The 16,556-nt window shown below is 37.3% G+C and overlaps 1 protein-coding gene across 2 annotated transcripts in view; it reads right to left on the reverse strand.

Moving 5' to 3' along the window:
• The window catches only part of UBE2E3 (ubiquitin conjugating enzyme E2 E3), a 449,457-nt gene that overhangs the window by 165,072 nt on the left and 267,829 nt on the right, over positions 1-16,556 (reverse strand). For both annotated transcript variants that reach the window (XM_044075264.1, XM_044075263.1), the window contains exon 5: positions 9,415-9,562. In XM_044075264.1, coding sequence (XP_043931199.1) covers positions 9,415-9,562 — 148 coding nt within the window. The remainder of the gene's footprint in view (positions 1-9,414; positions 9,563-16,556) is intronic.

Raw genomic sequence — 16,556 nt, forward strand, 5'->3', positions numbered from 1 at the left:
AGACGACAAAATCCCAAGACCGCACTTACCTATAACAGCTTGGTGAACCAGCAATGGAATGGGTTCAGACAGATGATCAAAAGATGGCATTTGGACTGGTGGCAAACAAGTTCCGAGTATGGTATGGTTGGACATCACCTTTATGCCCTACAAGGAGCATACATGTGACGTATGGCACACCTTAAAGCAACCTAAAGGCTTTGGTATACTGGCCAGACATCAGGCCACCCTTGGCAGGGGATCCTTGGTGTAATAAATACTGCTGTAGTCAAATGGAAGGACATCTTAAGTATCAGTATGATAACAGAATTATGGGGGAAAAAACATATTGTCGTTCCTATACATACAGCTGGCATTTAGGATTTGGCAGACAATTATAGACAGAGTAGTTTAACTGGTCTCTTAAAAAAGTTTTTGAAAGTGTTATCTGCTTCCACAGGATTTTAAATCAGGTCATATGATATTCATCAATCAAGATTCATTAAAGATAAAACTTGCATAACTAATTTCATTTCTTGTTTACTTGAATATGGTGCTATCCCCTAGTACTGGAGTTCCTGCCGATATAATTTAATATGTCCGGGGCTTTTGATTCAGTTCTTCATTCTTCAATAATCACAGTCTTGAAGAAGTGGGTGTTTGTAAGGATGGGTCTCACAATTGTTAGGTGGTAGAAAGTTATGCTGGAAAAAAATGTATTCACAAACAGAGTATGACATACCAAGTGGCATTCTCAAGTGTCTGTACTGAATGAAGCATTTTCTCTTTCAGGCCTACACAGCCACAATACTAATGTATGTATCACTGCAGATGGATTACATTTGTTGATGACATTAAAGTCACTTGACCAGTTAGTTGATGCGCTGATCACAATTAACTACAGAAATACTTTGATGTACTACTTGAATGGAGCAGTGATAATAAGGTGTGGCCTTTTACTGTACAAAGTCCAAGGTCTTGCACATGGGTGAAAAAAATGAGAATTTCCATATGCTTTGGGTAATCTCAATGAACAACATCACTACATGGTCTTGGGAATCCTGATAGCGGAATATATTGCATGGGCCACTCATTAGTAAACAAAGCCATAGAATATTTTGCTACAATGCGGATTATACTTTGAATATTCTCATCTGGAAGCTAATCGGTGTTGCTCCTTTTGTACAAAGGTACAAGGTTTACACCTGAACATGGGACCGGTTTGTGCTCCTAAAATATCAATGACATTAACAAACTGGGGAATGCTCAAAGAAAGTACCCAAAGCTTATTCTGAGTATTAAAAATCTACATCATCTGATGAAGCTAAACCTTTATTCTATTTTCTTTGACTACTGCAAGTTGACCTTATTTGGGTAAAGTGCTTAGACTGCCTGATATAACGTACATAATTAACTTTTGACTAACATTCAGTGGCAATAAAAAAAAAATTGTTAGTAAAATACGACCTTGGGATAAGTATAACAGAAAAGAATTGTTCTGAGCAGGCAAAGTGGAACAAAATTCCATCAGAAATAAGAAATGATAATAGTGTTTTTAAGTGAAAAATGGATCCGTATTGAAACGTCAGCACTCAAAATGCAGACATACAGAGAAAAGACTGAAAACATAGGAGAACAGCACATCTGAAAAATCGCTCTTCCCCTTAAAACTTTTTTGGGGCAGCCCCCCCCCCCCCCCGAACTTGTATATACCAAGTCCAAGATCACCATACCTTGGACAAAAGGGAATATTTCAAGAAATGACATATCGGACTTTGTATATGCAAGTCTGATCTTTCGGCTATTTAGTCTCAGTGTTTCAGGACGCACTCTAGTGGGTCCTGACATTTCAAATGGTTACCATGAAAAACGGATAACTAGTCCGGTGATTAAAATTTTCTTGACCGTTTCAAGATGGAGAATGGCATTAAAATGACTGCTTATGAGATTTCTTAGGCATACAAACTGGAATTCAGGATACTTGAACAATCCAGGCAATATTATCTAGTAGGTAAAAAGATGAGGTTGGGTATGGACAATGCAGTCTAAAGTGGCTGCTGAGTAAATTTTTCTGTCGTTTCAGTGCTGACTGACTCAATAGTGGGCCCTTTTATCATAAGATATTTAGTAAAAGACTTTTGGCTTTTCACTGTTAGGGGTCACCACAGCGGAACTCCAGTCCGCTCATGATTGGCAGTGGACTTTTTATGGTGCAGAGTTGCCAGGCCGACACCCAACCTTCAATGAAGGCACAACCACTCAAGCTCGCACCTACCTGAATGTCTTTAACGTCACTTGACTGCGAGGAGGACATGCAGACTCCACACAGAAGGTGCTCCAGCCAAGAATCGAATGGGAGAACCTCTTGCTGTGAGGCGACAATGCTAACCGCTGCACTACCACAGCTTATAAGATATTTAGTATTATTCCAAAACTCCCATTTGATTTTAAGTGCTTATTTTGATGTGTAATGGATACATTTTCTTACTATAGAGTAGTGAAAAATTGAACTTTATACTTTAGCTCCCAGTATAGCTGTAATGATTGCACTGTTCTGTGACAATGCATTTTTTTGCATGTATAACCACAATGATACAGGAAGGATTTCCATAGTGAACCAAAGTGCTCTTTTTTTGTTTCCTTTTAAAGGCACTAGATTTTTTTGGTATACTAAGCAAACTTTCCTGAAGTATTTTACATCTTTACCTAACCTGATTTGGGAAAAAAAAGGTAGTTGCACCTTTTGAGCAGCATTATGAATATTTGGCTGTCAAAGTTTTTTAGCTATAGTCCCGCGATAGTGCCAAAGCTTTTTCACCTTTGTGCGTTTCCAGAGGGTGAAGATGAGGTAGTGGCTTTTGATGCACCCAAACTTTACTCTATGCTTTTGTTATGTTAGTGAGGATGCTAGTTTTGTGCACTGCTTGTCTTGTTTATTTACAATACATATACATTACTGAAAAGGTTTAGGGAAGGATACAAGCACTATTTACCAGCTGTGGATGAATCTAACCCTCAGAATTATTTTCTTTCCTTATGTGTGTTATCCAGCACACCCTCCACAGTGTTGATAGATGAATATGGAGGAATACAGCTGTATTAATTGTTGAGCCTGATGATCTTGACTGCAACTGGAACAGACACTAATGACACATGTAGACGGAAACTTAACAAGGGCTATTCTTCCCACGCTCAAACAGCTCCTGCTGTTGGGAAAGAACACTTCAGTATCTCTATGTAAGGCTTAAGTGAAGACTCCTTTGCTGCTACTGCATCTTTGCTGTTGTGAGTAATCAGCTGTGAAACAGGGAAATTTTACTAAATAAATAGATCATTAACATTAATGTATATAAGTTTTACAATAGTAGTAGCATTGTTCTACTACTGCATCACACAGGGTATCACTACCAAATAGGCACCTAGGGTTAGAATGCATGTCATTACATCTGCATAGACTGTCTAATTTTTTTTAAATCTATGCCTAAGTGTAAGCAGATATTCAACAATGATCTTGGTTGCTCTGTTTGGCTTTTCATCTTTGCATGCCAGGAGACTAATTCTAGATGTACTCCTGAGCCCTTGTGATGAATTAGGCTTTCTTTGGTTTTGAATCGATGTTTGAGAAGCAAAAGGCAGGAAGAGTGTACCTGACTGAGTGCAACACTGCTTGGTAAAGGGTAATATATAACTTGTGCACCTCACAATAAATTACAGTGACAGAGGTAGGAGGGGATAGGAAGAGGTCATAATTATAAGAGGACAGAGCTTGGGGAAATTATTTCATGTATATTGTCCCTCATTCAGTGGACAGCAGATGGAGTTAATGGGACATACAAGAATATAGCATATGAAGGTTGGATGGCTGGTGAGAGTTGAAGGGCAGAACCATTTAGAGATATGCCCACTCCTAGTAAGGCCTCACCCTCCAAACACATTTCTAAGTAGTCTTATGAGGCACACACATCAGGTATTTGCCTCACTGACAGTTATGAAACTTTTTCTGAAAAATCTATGGACACTTATTTGGTACATAGGACAGCTTCTCAAAGACCATTAGTGAGAGCCAACAGTCCCTGAGAACAATGCTCAAGGACAATGCAGAAGTCATCCACCAAAAAAAAAAAAAAAAAAAAAAAAAAAAAACAAATAACCAAATAAATAATGTTTATTTATGGACTGGAAAAGTGTGAATACCAACACAGGGACAGAAATAATGAACAGCACTTACTGGTCCCACACACTAATGTTATCCACACTACTAAATCAAAATATAAATGCTGAGAAATGTGCATTGGACAAATTCTGTTTTTGAGTCTGACATAGGAAGAACAGACAACTAAGAAAACTTATCACTGAAAATTCAAAGTAGCTATTGCCCATTTTCAGTATGGTTGACAAAGCATAGTTTCAACACGTCACTTCAACAAACAATCCGTTAATGAAAGCTAGTGTGCTATAGTCTAATATCTCCTTTTACTGCATCCTCTAAAAACACTTCCTTTGGATAATGGCTGTAAAATAAAAAATACTGCCATTATTAACTTCTTCCCCAAACTAATCCTCTATTTGCTAAACATCTCACATGTAACATTATGCCTATTAAAGTGAGTTTACTCCCTCAAATCATTAATTACAATCATTTCTGTTTCAATTATTTTTAATATAATTGAACATTTCACATATACACAACAGCATAACTATCAACTTTACAATATCTAGAGAGTTTTAACACAAGTGGAAGGTACTAACATGAGCAAAGTACATTGTGCTTTATTAGTTCATAGTTGTTACTAGACTAATGACCACCAGGGCCTTTATAAGCCTAGCCATACAATCCAACCCAATTTGTGCCCTTGTGTATCACAGGCATTTACTGGGGGGAGGGTATGTTAGTTAGGAAGTCTCTACACCATGCCCTTATTTATAAATTGGGTGACACAGAATGATTTTCTTATTACCTTGGCCATATGGTGGTCAAAGGCCAGATTACTACCCACATATGTTCCCAGATTCCAGACTACTGGACCAGCTCTTGTAATTACCCTGGGTGACAGTTTTCCTAAAAGGCATTATAATGCATTTCTTGACATTGACATTTAGTCTGCGACTTTGACACCAGTCATTTGTGTTAAACCCTCGGAGGTCCCAATTTGCAGTCATTTGTGAACTTGGTCAGCCAAAGACCCATGACATTATCCTTTACCTCCAAGTAGTAGATGCCAAATATAAGCAGTCCCAGCACACACCTCTGAGGTACCCTGCTGGTGACCTGTCTCTTAGTGGAGGTGGTATCATCAACCTTGACTTCCTGGGTCCTGACAGTGAACTAGTTGGCAATCCTGCGAGCTATGTAGAAGTTTATGCCCAGTTCAGTGAGTTTGTCCACATCAGAGTAAAATAATGTACTGAATACCTTAGCCGTGTCCAGACAGGAGGTATCCACAGTTTTCCTCTCATCCATTGCTTTGGGGACCTTCTCAAAGAAGTCCACTGGTTTAGTAAGCATGATCTTCCCATGTCGAAAGTTGCCTAGGTCTTTGTCTATCATAGCCATGGCAAGTCATTCCATGGCTTTGTATACTAGCTAGTCAGACTAATAAGTCTGTAGTTTCCATGGTCAATAGATTGTACACCGAGAATGGAAGACTGTAACGGTTATCCCACTTCACAAGGGTAGACAAAGTGGAGGCTATAGTTGAAAAGTGACTCAAGTGGTCCAGATAGGTCGTTTCCACCTATTTAGGAGGCATTCTGGGATACTGTCAGGGCCTACTGGGGCAGTGTTTCTGACCTTAGTAACTGCTGCCATGACCTGTTCCTTGTTAATAGTACACGGGGGGCAGGGGGTTATGCTAGTAGTTATTTCATGGTGGGAGGCAGGGTTGGAGTTGGGGGGGTGAAATGTGAGCTGAATTTTTGCTAGCCAGCACATTCATTATTTTGCTTTGCTTAGTGAAGGTGGCAATATGGACCAACAGTTTGGCACACTGATGTGTGCTGCCTTTGAGGTTTTGGACATAGCTGTAGAAGGCCTTGTGGTTGCCTTTAGCCTGTGAGGCTACCTTGACCTCATAGTTGGCCTGTTATGTTAGTTTCCCGTTTATTTTAGAGAGTTCCTATCATTATGGGAGTTTTTCCTGATTTTAGCCAGGACATTTTTTCCTTTTGTTATATACCCCATCAGGGTTAGGATTCCACCAGTGTGGCTTGTTTTTAGAGTTTATTTTGGACTTGCATCCAGTAGATACACTAGCCTCTATACAGCCTTTTACATGGCTGGTTAAGGTCTCTGAACAGCTCTGCATAGGTTATGAACTTGAGACTGGAAGAAACACTGCATTTTGATCAACTATTGCTTAACAGGGTGTAGTTTGCTTTGGAACAGTTCCTAACTAACAGTATTTGCTGGGGTTGCAGAGTTAATTTTATTTTGAAGGAGGCAGTTTCGTGGTCCAACCTCATCAGTCAGAAAGTAACATGGGGGGGGGGGGGTCAGCACTCTCCCATATTGATGAGTACCAGACCCAGGTGGGTATGCGCACTATCTGGTCAAGGGTATATGTGCTAATGAAGTCCAGAAATTGTTGTGCCTGGAAGTATGAGGCAGTGTACATTTCCCAGTCTCTACAGAGATTACATTGCTAATTATTACATAAAGGATTTTGAGTGGATCAGCAATTGTAAATGTTTTACTATATGTTTGAGATACAGATGCCAAGGAATTCAGAAATTACTATAAAAGTCACAACTGTTTTACAGCATAGAGTGTTATTCACAGTGGCACAGCGGATAGCGTTGCCACCTAATAGGTTCCCCGCTTCAGTTCTCAGCTAGAGTGCCTTCTGTGCAGTCTGCATGCCTACCCTATATTTGTCGGTTTCCACTGGATGTTCCAGTTTCCTCCTACATTCCAGAAGACATGCAGCAGTTGGACTGGGCACACTAAATTGGCCACAGGTGTGTGTGTGTGTGTGTGTGTGTGTGTGTGTGTGTGTGTGTGTGGTATGGAAGAACTACAGTGGCAGGGCTAGCCACCTGGTGGTGTAAACCTTGGCTTTAGCGGATTGTCACTGTCAAAGTGACACCCCGACCCCACGTGCAAAAATAGGAAAATGTGGTTATGGAGAGATGTTCAGGATGGGTCTGACCACTGATCGAACCATCAAAACAAGAAAGGGTGAAAGAAGCCACTCCAGTTTCTCTTCATTTACTTGTCCCCCCTTACAGTAACTTGTCCCCCCTTACAGTACAGAGAAAGAGGACTACTGCAGCACAGAAAAAAACAGATTATCCTTCTACCTTAGGCATATTGCACTTGAAACCAACATGAATCATAACCCCTCTCCCTATAAAAGTTAACAACTGTTCTAACACAGCTGCTTGACTACTAATACAATCACTGCATAAAATATATTGTTATGCATGGAACACCCTGACTATTCTCCAAACTCTGCTAAATTATATTGTGGTTCAATGTTGCTATAGTATGAAACCAGATTTTAACAATGCTTATAGGGGTGCTTAAACTGTTAAGCACCACCTAGATGCTGTTAATGTCATGTCTGCACTAAAAGCAGATGGTGCTCACCAGTAAATAGCAACAGCCGGGCATGAAATCGCTTAATTATAACTCTCGTTTTTGCCAGCTATCTGGCGTACACAAACTATTTTGAATTAAATTGCTTCCCTTACAAAGGGAATACAGAAGACCACAACACTCCCTGCTGCTTTACCAGCTTTCGAAGCCATAACAATTTTTTTTGTTAAATCTTAATTTGGATTAATTTGTAGTACATGAAGATAAATCCCCATATACTACAAAGATTTATGAGTGGGTCAGTGGATCTTAACCATTTTATTATGTGTTCTTGACTTGGATGTCAAGTTTCACCTAGAGAGCAAACATGTTTTGGCATGGATACCTCAAACATATAAAGCATTTACGATTGCCAACCTGCCCATAATCCTCTTTGTAACAGCTAACAAACTGCCTTGCACTTGCAGAGTATTAATGCATTTTTCCACCTGGCACAATGTCATAATCAGTAGTTTGCTGCATGATGATCATCATACAACACCAATGAAGTTTATCTAGGAAAACTAATATAGATTTCATCTGCACATCTGATTTAACTCTGTACAAAAGTATTTTCCTTGGTCACTAGTGAAAACATGCAACATCAACACATATCCAACAGCAAATGAAGAAATCACTGACATTTCCATTACCATGGACACTAGTTGGGCAGTACTAAGCATATTAATAAAAATTGGCCCTCAAGTGTCAAAACACACTACAAGCTCCACACCGAAGTCAGAAAATAAAGCAAATATTTAGTTTAACAAACGGTTGTTTTCTGTTATCAGTACTAAGAATATGGCAGCCAGTGAGAGGTAACAGCCCCTAAGAATACCAAGCATAATGTTATTGAAATGACTAGTAATTCATTCCACTGCAAGCCAAGCCAGAAGGGAAAGAAAAAATATATGCAAAATCGTACTTATTATTTATTTATTTTTATTTTTATTTAAATTTGTTGACCGGAAGTGCCCGACTGGACGTGGGTCCATTTTCAGCGGAGGCCCGAGGAGAAAAGCTCCACAGTAAAATAAACAGACATTACATTGGATTACATAGCGATTAACAATTTAACATAGAAATTACTTACAACATATTTACAGATGAAGAACATAGTACATCAGTAGACAACTAGAATCTACTACACTACTATTAGTACTACTACAACAGGTGACCCAGCCACAGCAAAATGCTGAAAATATTATGAAATAAGAGGTGAGTAAAGGGTCTGAGTGACCTGGTCATCTGCAACAGCTGGTAAAGTATAACTGCCTTGGTCATAATTTGTGCTTAGTTAAGAAAGGGCTAATAGAGATTGCCAGACAGGCTTCAGTTATATGTGCGGGCCTCAGACTACAATGATTTCATGTGAAATCAAATACCAGTCTGACATGCTCATGTCACTGTTTTACCACTCAGTAGGTAGCAACTGTTAATAAAACAAATGTGAACAACAGTACTCTACATACAGTACCCAAACGAACTGCCACTAGCACATCAGAAAATTGGAGGGGGAAAAAATCATGCTAGCTTTAGCAATACTTGCTGACTCTGCAGTGTGGCAATGACCAAGTTAAATGGACATCTAAAAAGAGTGAATATATCAAGTAATAAGCTTTATCTAATGAAAATGTCACTACCGAGAAAAATTTCATACTACCACATTCAATTTCAGTTATAACCACACACAAACAGCATCTTCAAATAATGCAAAAACTGCACTCAGTTTCCAGCTGTGGCTCAAAGTACAAAATTGTTAAGTTATTAAAGCTAATGCAAACCATTCAATACAGTATTTTATTCTGATGCAATTAATGATCAAGTTTTATTTAACCACTACGTGGCGATCTACTTACCAGGGTTGCAGTCTGTCAGAAGGGAACATATAGAGAGTAGCACCTTTGAAATAGTCAAAGCAGGACTCCAGTTATCTTTCAGAATGTCCAAACAGATGACTCCCTGACTGTTGATATTGCAGTGATAAATCCTTGTACGAAAAGTGACCTAGAAATATTAGGAGATGATAATGTAAGATGAAGTTGCAGTGGCCTACTAACAAAAATATATATACTGGCTGCTGAAATAGGCTATTTCACATGGGCTTTGTCAGAGGATGTTTACGGTACTACACACATTAAAGTCCCTTGTTTACCAGGGTCTTTTTGAGGTTTTTGCCTGAGTGGGTTGTGTGGGACCTTTTTAGTTGCCATTTTGTTCATTTTATAAATACATCACAATCACTTCATGTGAAACTAACAGTATACACTACAAAATGACACAAATTCACTACCAGACTGACAAAACTCAAGCTTTACAGTTTCAACATAAACACAGTAGAAGTGTATGGAATTATTACTCATGTGATATTAGAATGACCAGGAAGGAAAAGATCATAAAACTCCTAACAGACATCTGTGAGAAAATTCCAAGGATAAGAAAACTAAAACCTTTGCCAAGTTCAAGGATTCCCTCATGCAGTCAAACTTTCTGTATAACTGACATAAAGAACACAAAAGAAAACAAAAACATGAGATGTGTTCTGGTTTACAAACCTTCCAATTATATTTATCACCCATCCAAGAACATAGTGTATGTTTTCATTTGACAAAGGAATTTTTTTGGGTTTTTTTTTTTTTTTTTGTCCTGTTCGATTCTCAACTAGAGCGTCTTGTGTGGAGGCATGCGTGAATGGGCGTGCCTTCGTTGAAGGTTGTGCGTCAGGACTGTTAACTCGGCACATAAAAATCCACTGCCAATCATTAGTGGACCGGAGTTCCGCTGTGGCGACCCCTTACCGGGATAAGCCGAAAGATGCAACTTCCATTAATTTTAAAATGCATTTCTGAATGCTGCAGGGGAATACTAGAGGAAAATGGTGCCAAGTATACTGCAAAGAATTTCCTGAATCCAAGGAAAAGTGCAACAGTGCATGGGGAGGGGTTACTATAAAAACAGAAACAAAATACAGGTCAATTACCCAAAGGGAAAAAATGTTAACAAAAATGACTACGCTTAGTGGCAGGTGGCTTGTAACCAACAAAAGCTAAGCAATATGACACTTCATTATCAGCTTCACTGGTGCAGCATCATGCTGTAAGATTCAACAAATGACATAAGTACTTACTTGACAGATAAGCGAACAATAATTTACATGATAGAATTAATACAAAAGTACAATCATGTACACTTACCATAAATGTAGATGTTCGAGTGTATTCACTGTTGCAGGCATCACATTTGGGTTAGCTGCCTGCAGGTAGCCTCAGTCGGCCTGAATACCAGAGTCTTGGGATTTCTGCTGCAGATGCTGTCACTTCTTCCATGACATCAGGACGTCATGGGAAACATGCAGCCGACGCCATTACATCAATTTTTCTTGCCCCAGATGTCAGGAGCCCCCACAAAGTACAGTTTTGTACCTACCATAAATGTAGATGTCCGATAGGTATGCATCTGCAGTCATAACATATGGGTTGTCCTGCCTCAGGCAGCCCTTCGGTCGGCCGGATTCCAAAGTCTGGGTCTGGCCTCGGCTGATGTCGCACCTTCCCCGACGTCAGAGCGTCTGGGGTATAAAAGCATCAGCCGACGCCATTTTCCTCAGTTTTTCTTGCCCCAGATGCCAGGTGCCCTCTAGGAAGGCTAAATTTGGATAAATGCAATAGAATTCCAAACATTTGCAAAATTATATATATACATATATATATATATATATATATATATATATATATATATATATATATATATATATACACATATACATGTATATACAAACAAATACACCATAACAGATTCCCCCAGCTAGCTAAAAGAGGGGTAAACACCCTAGGAATACCACAGAGGGGTAAGGAGGGAGGGTAAACCTGACTGCAGATGCATACCTATCGGACATCTACATTTATGGTAGGTACTAAACTGTACTATGTCCTTCAAGGATGCATCTGCAGTCATAACATATGGGTAGAATACCATAGCCAATCTGGGGGAGGAGGTACTAAGAAAAAAATGGTGTAGTTAAGATCCCCTGCAGGACTGCAGTAGCAAAGCCTGCTCTGGATCTGGAGTATAAAGGTAGATTGTAATGTTTGGTAAATGTATGCACGGAGCTCCAAGTAGCAGCTTCTAAAATGTCCTTGGTAGCCACCCCTCGTAGGAAGGCTGTAGTGGTGGCCGTGGCCCTTGTGGAATGAGGCCTGATGTTTGCAGGAACTGACTTTCCATGAAAGGAGTAACAAAATCGAATGCAATTTCCTATCCATTTTGAAATTGTCTGTTTGGAAATTGCTTTTCCTTGCATCCCAGCAGCATATGCTACAAATAGTTGGTCAGTTTTTCTGCTACTTTTAGTTCTGTCCAAGTAGTAGCATAGTTGTATGTGTATATCCAGGGTGTGTAGAAGTTTTTCCCTTCTATTCTGTGGATTTGGGAAGAACGTAGGCAAGTGAATAGCTTGGTTCAAGGATACCCTAGATACCACCTTTGGCATAAAAGTAGGATTAGTTCTTAGTGTAACTCTGTCCTGATGGAAGATAAGAAATGGCTGTACTGCCATTAATGCTTGTAACTCAGATACTCTTCTTGCTGAAGTTATTGCCAGAAGGAATGCAGTTTTCCAAGACAGAAACTGAAGATCCGCTGTTGCTGCTGGTTCAAAGGGAGGAAGTGTTAGTTTCTCCAAGACAAAGTTGAGATCCCAAGCAGGTAAAGGGGGTTTTCTTGGAGGTTTGATATTTTTGATCCCCCTCAGAAATAGCTTGAGGAGAGGGGTGTGGCCAAGGATGAACACAGGATAGCAGCAGATTTCTTCAGCTCCACCAATTTCATTACATTGACAGGAATTAATTACTTAAAAAAATAATTTTTGAAGTAATTTTCTTTCTAAATATGTTTGTTTTATATAGTTCTTGAACTATATATAAAAAAGAAAGGAAATCTTAATAATATTCCTGTCAGAAATTACTTTGGAAATTTTCCTGTCAGTTTATCAGTCTGAAATGAGTTCCAGTAAGACAAATTCTCAAGACTCCAGCATCAAGAAAGAACTTCAGTCTCTGATAATTATAGTCCAGCAACTTACTGCTAAGATGGATAAAATGGATACTAAAATAGACACTTTCATAGAAAAACTACAAAACAAATAGACTTGTTACATATGGACCTGCAACAACAGAAGATCCAGATGACAGGCATAGAAGAAGCTGTGAATGACATGGAAAATAGAATACAAGAAGAGGAAATCAACATTGAGTTTCTGCTGAAACAAAATACACATTTACAAACAAAGCTGGATGACCTAGAAAATAGATCTAGGCGCAATAACATTAGGATTTTTGGACTGCCAGAAAATATTGAAGGTAACAATATTACTTCTTTTTTAACAACATGGCTCCCTAAAACTTTAGATTTACCAGAAGCATTCTCTTTTGGTATCGAAAGAGCACATAGATCTATAGCTAATACTAACTCAAACAAAAACTATTCTAGATCAGTTATAGTTAGATTTCTATCATCTTTTGATAAAGAGATGGTTCTTAAATCTGCTTGGGCTAAAGCTCCTGTTAAGATTAATGAAACAACTGTGCGTTTTGACAATGACTATTCTTCCATGGTATTAGCTAAAAGAAAAGTTTTTCTGCCACTAATAAGGGAGCTTAAAAAGCACAGTTTAAAACATACCTTCTGTTTCCTGCCAAGCTTAAAATCTTCCTTCCTGATGGTCCTAAAATTTTCGATGACTTAGACTCTGCTTTACTGTTTATCAAAAAATAAGATTTTGGAAAAAATAGAAGAAATGGAATGGGCTAGTCCTTCGTTAAAGAGACTGGCAACTGAAACTTCGTGGAAGACTTCAGAGAAGAAGAAGAGACTAAAAAACAAATGATTTGTACTATGTTTTTTTTTCTCTCTCATCATTTTATTTTATTATTAATCTTTTAAAATATAGTTCCTGCATTTCCAAGAAGCAACAAATATTTTGAAAAAGATTTAATCAAAGTTATTCTCTGTGTGCAAAGAAATGTTTTGCTTCATAACTAGTCAAAATACCTGGAGATTTAATGGCAAGCTGTGATTTAACTTGTTTCTCTTTCTGAAGAGGAAAAATAAGGTCAGTAATTTGATACATTTTTTTTCCTTTAAAAGTTTATATGTTCTTCAAATGCTATTCCTAATTATACTTTCTTGATTACACTGCTTATGCTTGTTTGTAAATAATCTGTCATGCTTTAACTAATAATAATTAGAACTAAATAATAGTAAATAATATGTTTTATTTTTAACTCTATTAATATAAACAGTAAGTAACATTCTATTGTATATACTTCTTATAGCTTTCTCTTACATTTTTTTATTTCTGCCTTACACCCTTTTACTTTCTACTCTCTTTTCTTTTCTTTATTAATATATAGAAATGCTTTTGATCATATAGACACAGTAAATAATAAGATTTGCATAGGAGTTGAGTTGGGACAAAAATGTTGAGTTTTGTTACTTATTAATAATTTTGGGCTTGATTTCACTTACATAGAGTCTGTAATAACCTGTAGAATGCATTGTGAAGGTTTTGTCATGTTTAGATGCATTTACACTGCTAAATGAATGTTTGTCACTAGTTTTTAATAAGTTTCCCGCCAAAATGTTAAGAGAGACAATCTGGGATGTGGGCTGTCTCATGCACAGTGTCCATGAGCTACTTCAAAAGCTTCAACTCTCAGAATTCGCACAGAGAAGCTGAAAGCAGCTAGTCTCACCTTTGACCTAGATATCACACTGACACATCACAGATACAGGAATGACACTACCTAATTATACTTTCTTGATTACACTGCTTATGCTCGTTTGTAAATAATCTGCCATGCTTTAACTAATAATAATTAGAACTAAATAATAGTAAATAATATGTTTTATTTTTAACTCTATTAATATAAACAGTAAGTAATATTCTATTGTATATACTTCTTATAGCTTTCTCTTACATTTTTTTATTTCTGCCTTACACCCTTTTACTTTCTACTCTCTTTTTCTTTTCTTTATTAATATATATAAATACTTTTGATCATATAGACACAGTAAATAATAAGATTTGCATAGGAGTTGAGTTGGGACAAAAATGTTGAGTTTTGTTACTTATTAATAATTTTGGGCTTGATTTCACTTACATAGAGTCTGTAATAACCTGTAGAATGCATTGTGAAGGCTTTGTCATGTTTAGATGCATTTACACTGCTAAATGAATGTTTGTCACTAGTTTTTAATAAGTTTCCCGCCAAAATGTTAAGAGAGACAATCTGGGATGTGGGCTGTCTCATGCACAGTGTCCATGAGCTACTTCAAAAGCTTCAACTCTCAGAATTCTCACAGAGAAGCTGAAAGTAGCTTGTCTCACCTTTGACCTAGATATCACTGACACATTACAGATACAGGAATAGCAGATTAATAATATGTGTTAAAAACCTATGTCCCAAACATATACATTACTATAACTCATTTAATTCATCTGATTGACAAGCATAAATAATTTTATAACTCTATACTGGAAGAAATTGTCATGTGATATATTTTAAAGCAGTAGTATAGCATGTTTGTAAAATCTGGTTACTAAAATGTGTTTGCTGTGTTATTTTGTATAAAGCAGACAGATTTATTGAAGGGACAGCAATGTAAGATGGTGCTCAGTAAAGATACAACTCAGTGAGATCAGATATATATATATATATATGTATGCGTGTGGGTGTGTGGGTGTGGGTGTGTGGGTGTGTGGGTGTGGGTGTGTGTGTGTGTGTGTGTGTGTGTGTGTGTGTGTGTGTGTGTGTGTGTGTGGGTGTGTGTGCGTGGGTGTGTGTGCGTGGGTGTGTGTGCGTGGGTGTGTGTGCGTGGGTGTGTGTGCGTGGGTGTGTGTGCGTGGGTGTTTGTGCGTGGGTGTATGTGCGTGTGTATGTATGTGTGTGTGTGTATGCATGTGTATATATATATATATATATATATATATATATATATATATATATATGTAAATGTGTATATGTGCGTGTATGTGTGTATGTATGTGTATATATATATATATATATATATATATATATATATATATATATATATATATATATATATATGTGTGTGTATGTGTGTATGTAGATATGTATATAAATGTTTCTGAGAATCTGCTTAACTACGAAGTATGATTTATAACAATTTCTATGAATACAATATTTTATTCTATTGGCAATAATGAGTTTGAGTAAATGCTCATATACAAGCAATTCAAGGTTTTTTTTGGAAGCTGTTAACTGTATTTACATGACAGAAATTAGATGCATCCTAATATATGTAATGTCTGAATCATATTAGCCAAAGTTTTTGATTTAAATGAATGTTAGAACCTATTTTTCTCTCCTCTTGATTTCTAACATCAAGATTATTTGAATGCTATTTGAATACAAGTGTTTTATATTACATGGATGTATATAGTAGTATGAACAGTTTTTTTTTTTTTTTTTTTTAAAAGGTTTATTTTAGTTTATATGATGCTGTTTTACCAAATGTGTAGTCTTGTCTTGCTAGATAATTGAATTGAAAACTGTTAACTTCAGTTAAATATAACTAGTATTAAATTGATAAGGTGGTAGCTGACGTACTGCTGCTTAGGGTAGGGGTTTAACTTGAGTGGTAAATACTACTCTAAGTTGGAGTTTACAACTCCAGGCTGGATGCAAGGTTTAATCCTTACATTATTTTCACTTGTTCATTGTTATTTGTATATAGTTTTGACATCCACAATATATTTTGTACATTCATTGTCACTACAAACAAAATTGGATCCTATACGAAATCCCATAAGAGATTCAATAAATACAGCTATATTTAAAGGTACACCTAAAGGAGGAGATGTAACATTACTTATCTTGTTATTTGTTATTTTGATCATAAGATTCTTAAGTTTTAAAAATGCCAAATGACATCTTTAAAAGGAATTTCTTTAAACATTAATGGATTGAATAATCCATGT

Source organism: Protopterus annectens, chromosome 6.part0, assembly GCF_019279795.1.
Source record: "Protopterus annectens isolate FY-2018-M chromosome 6.part0, PAN1.0, whole genome shotgun sequence".
Lineage (NCBI taxonomy): Eukaryota > Metazoa > Chordata > Ceratodontiformes > Protopteridae > Protopterus > Protopterus annectens.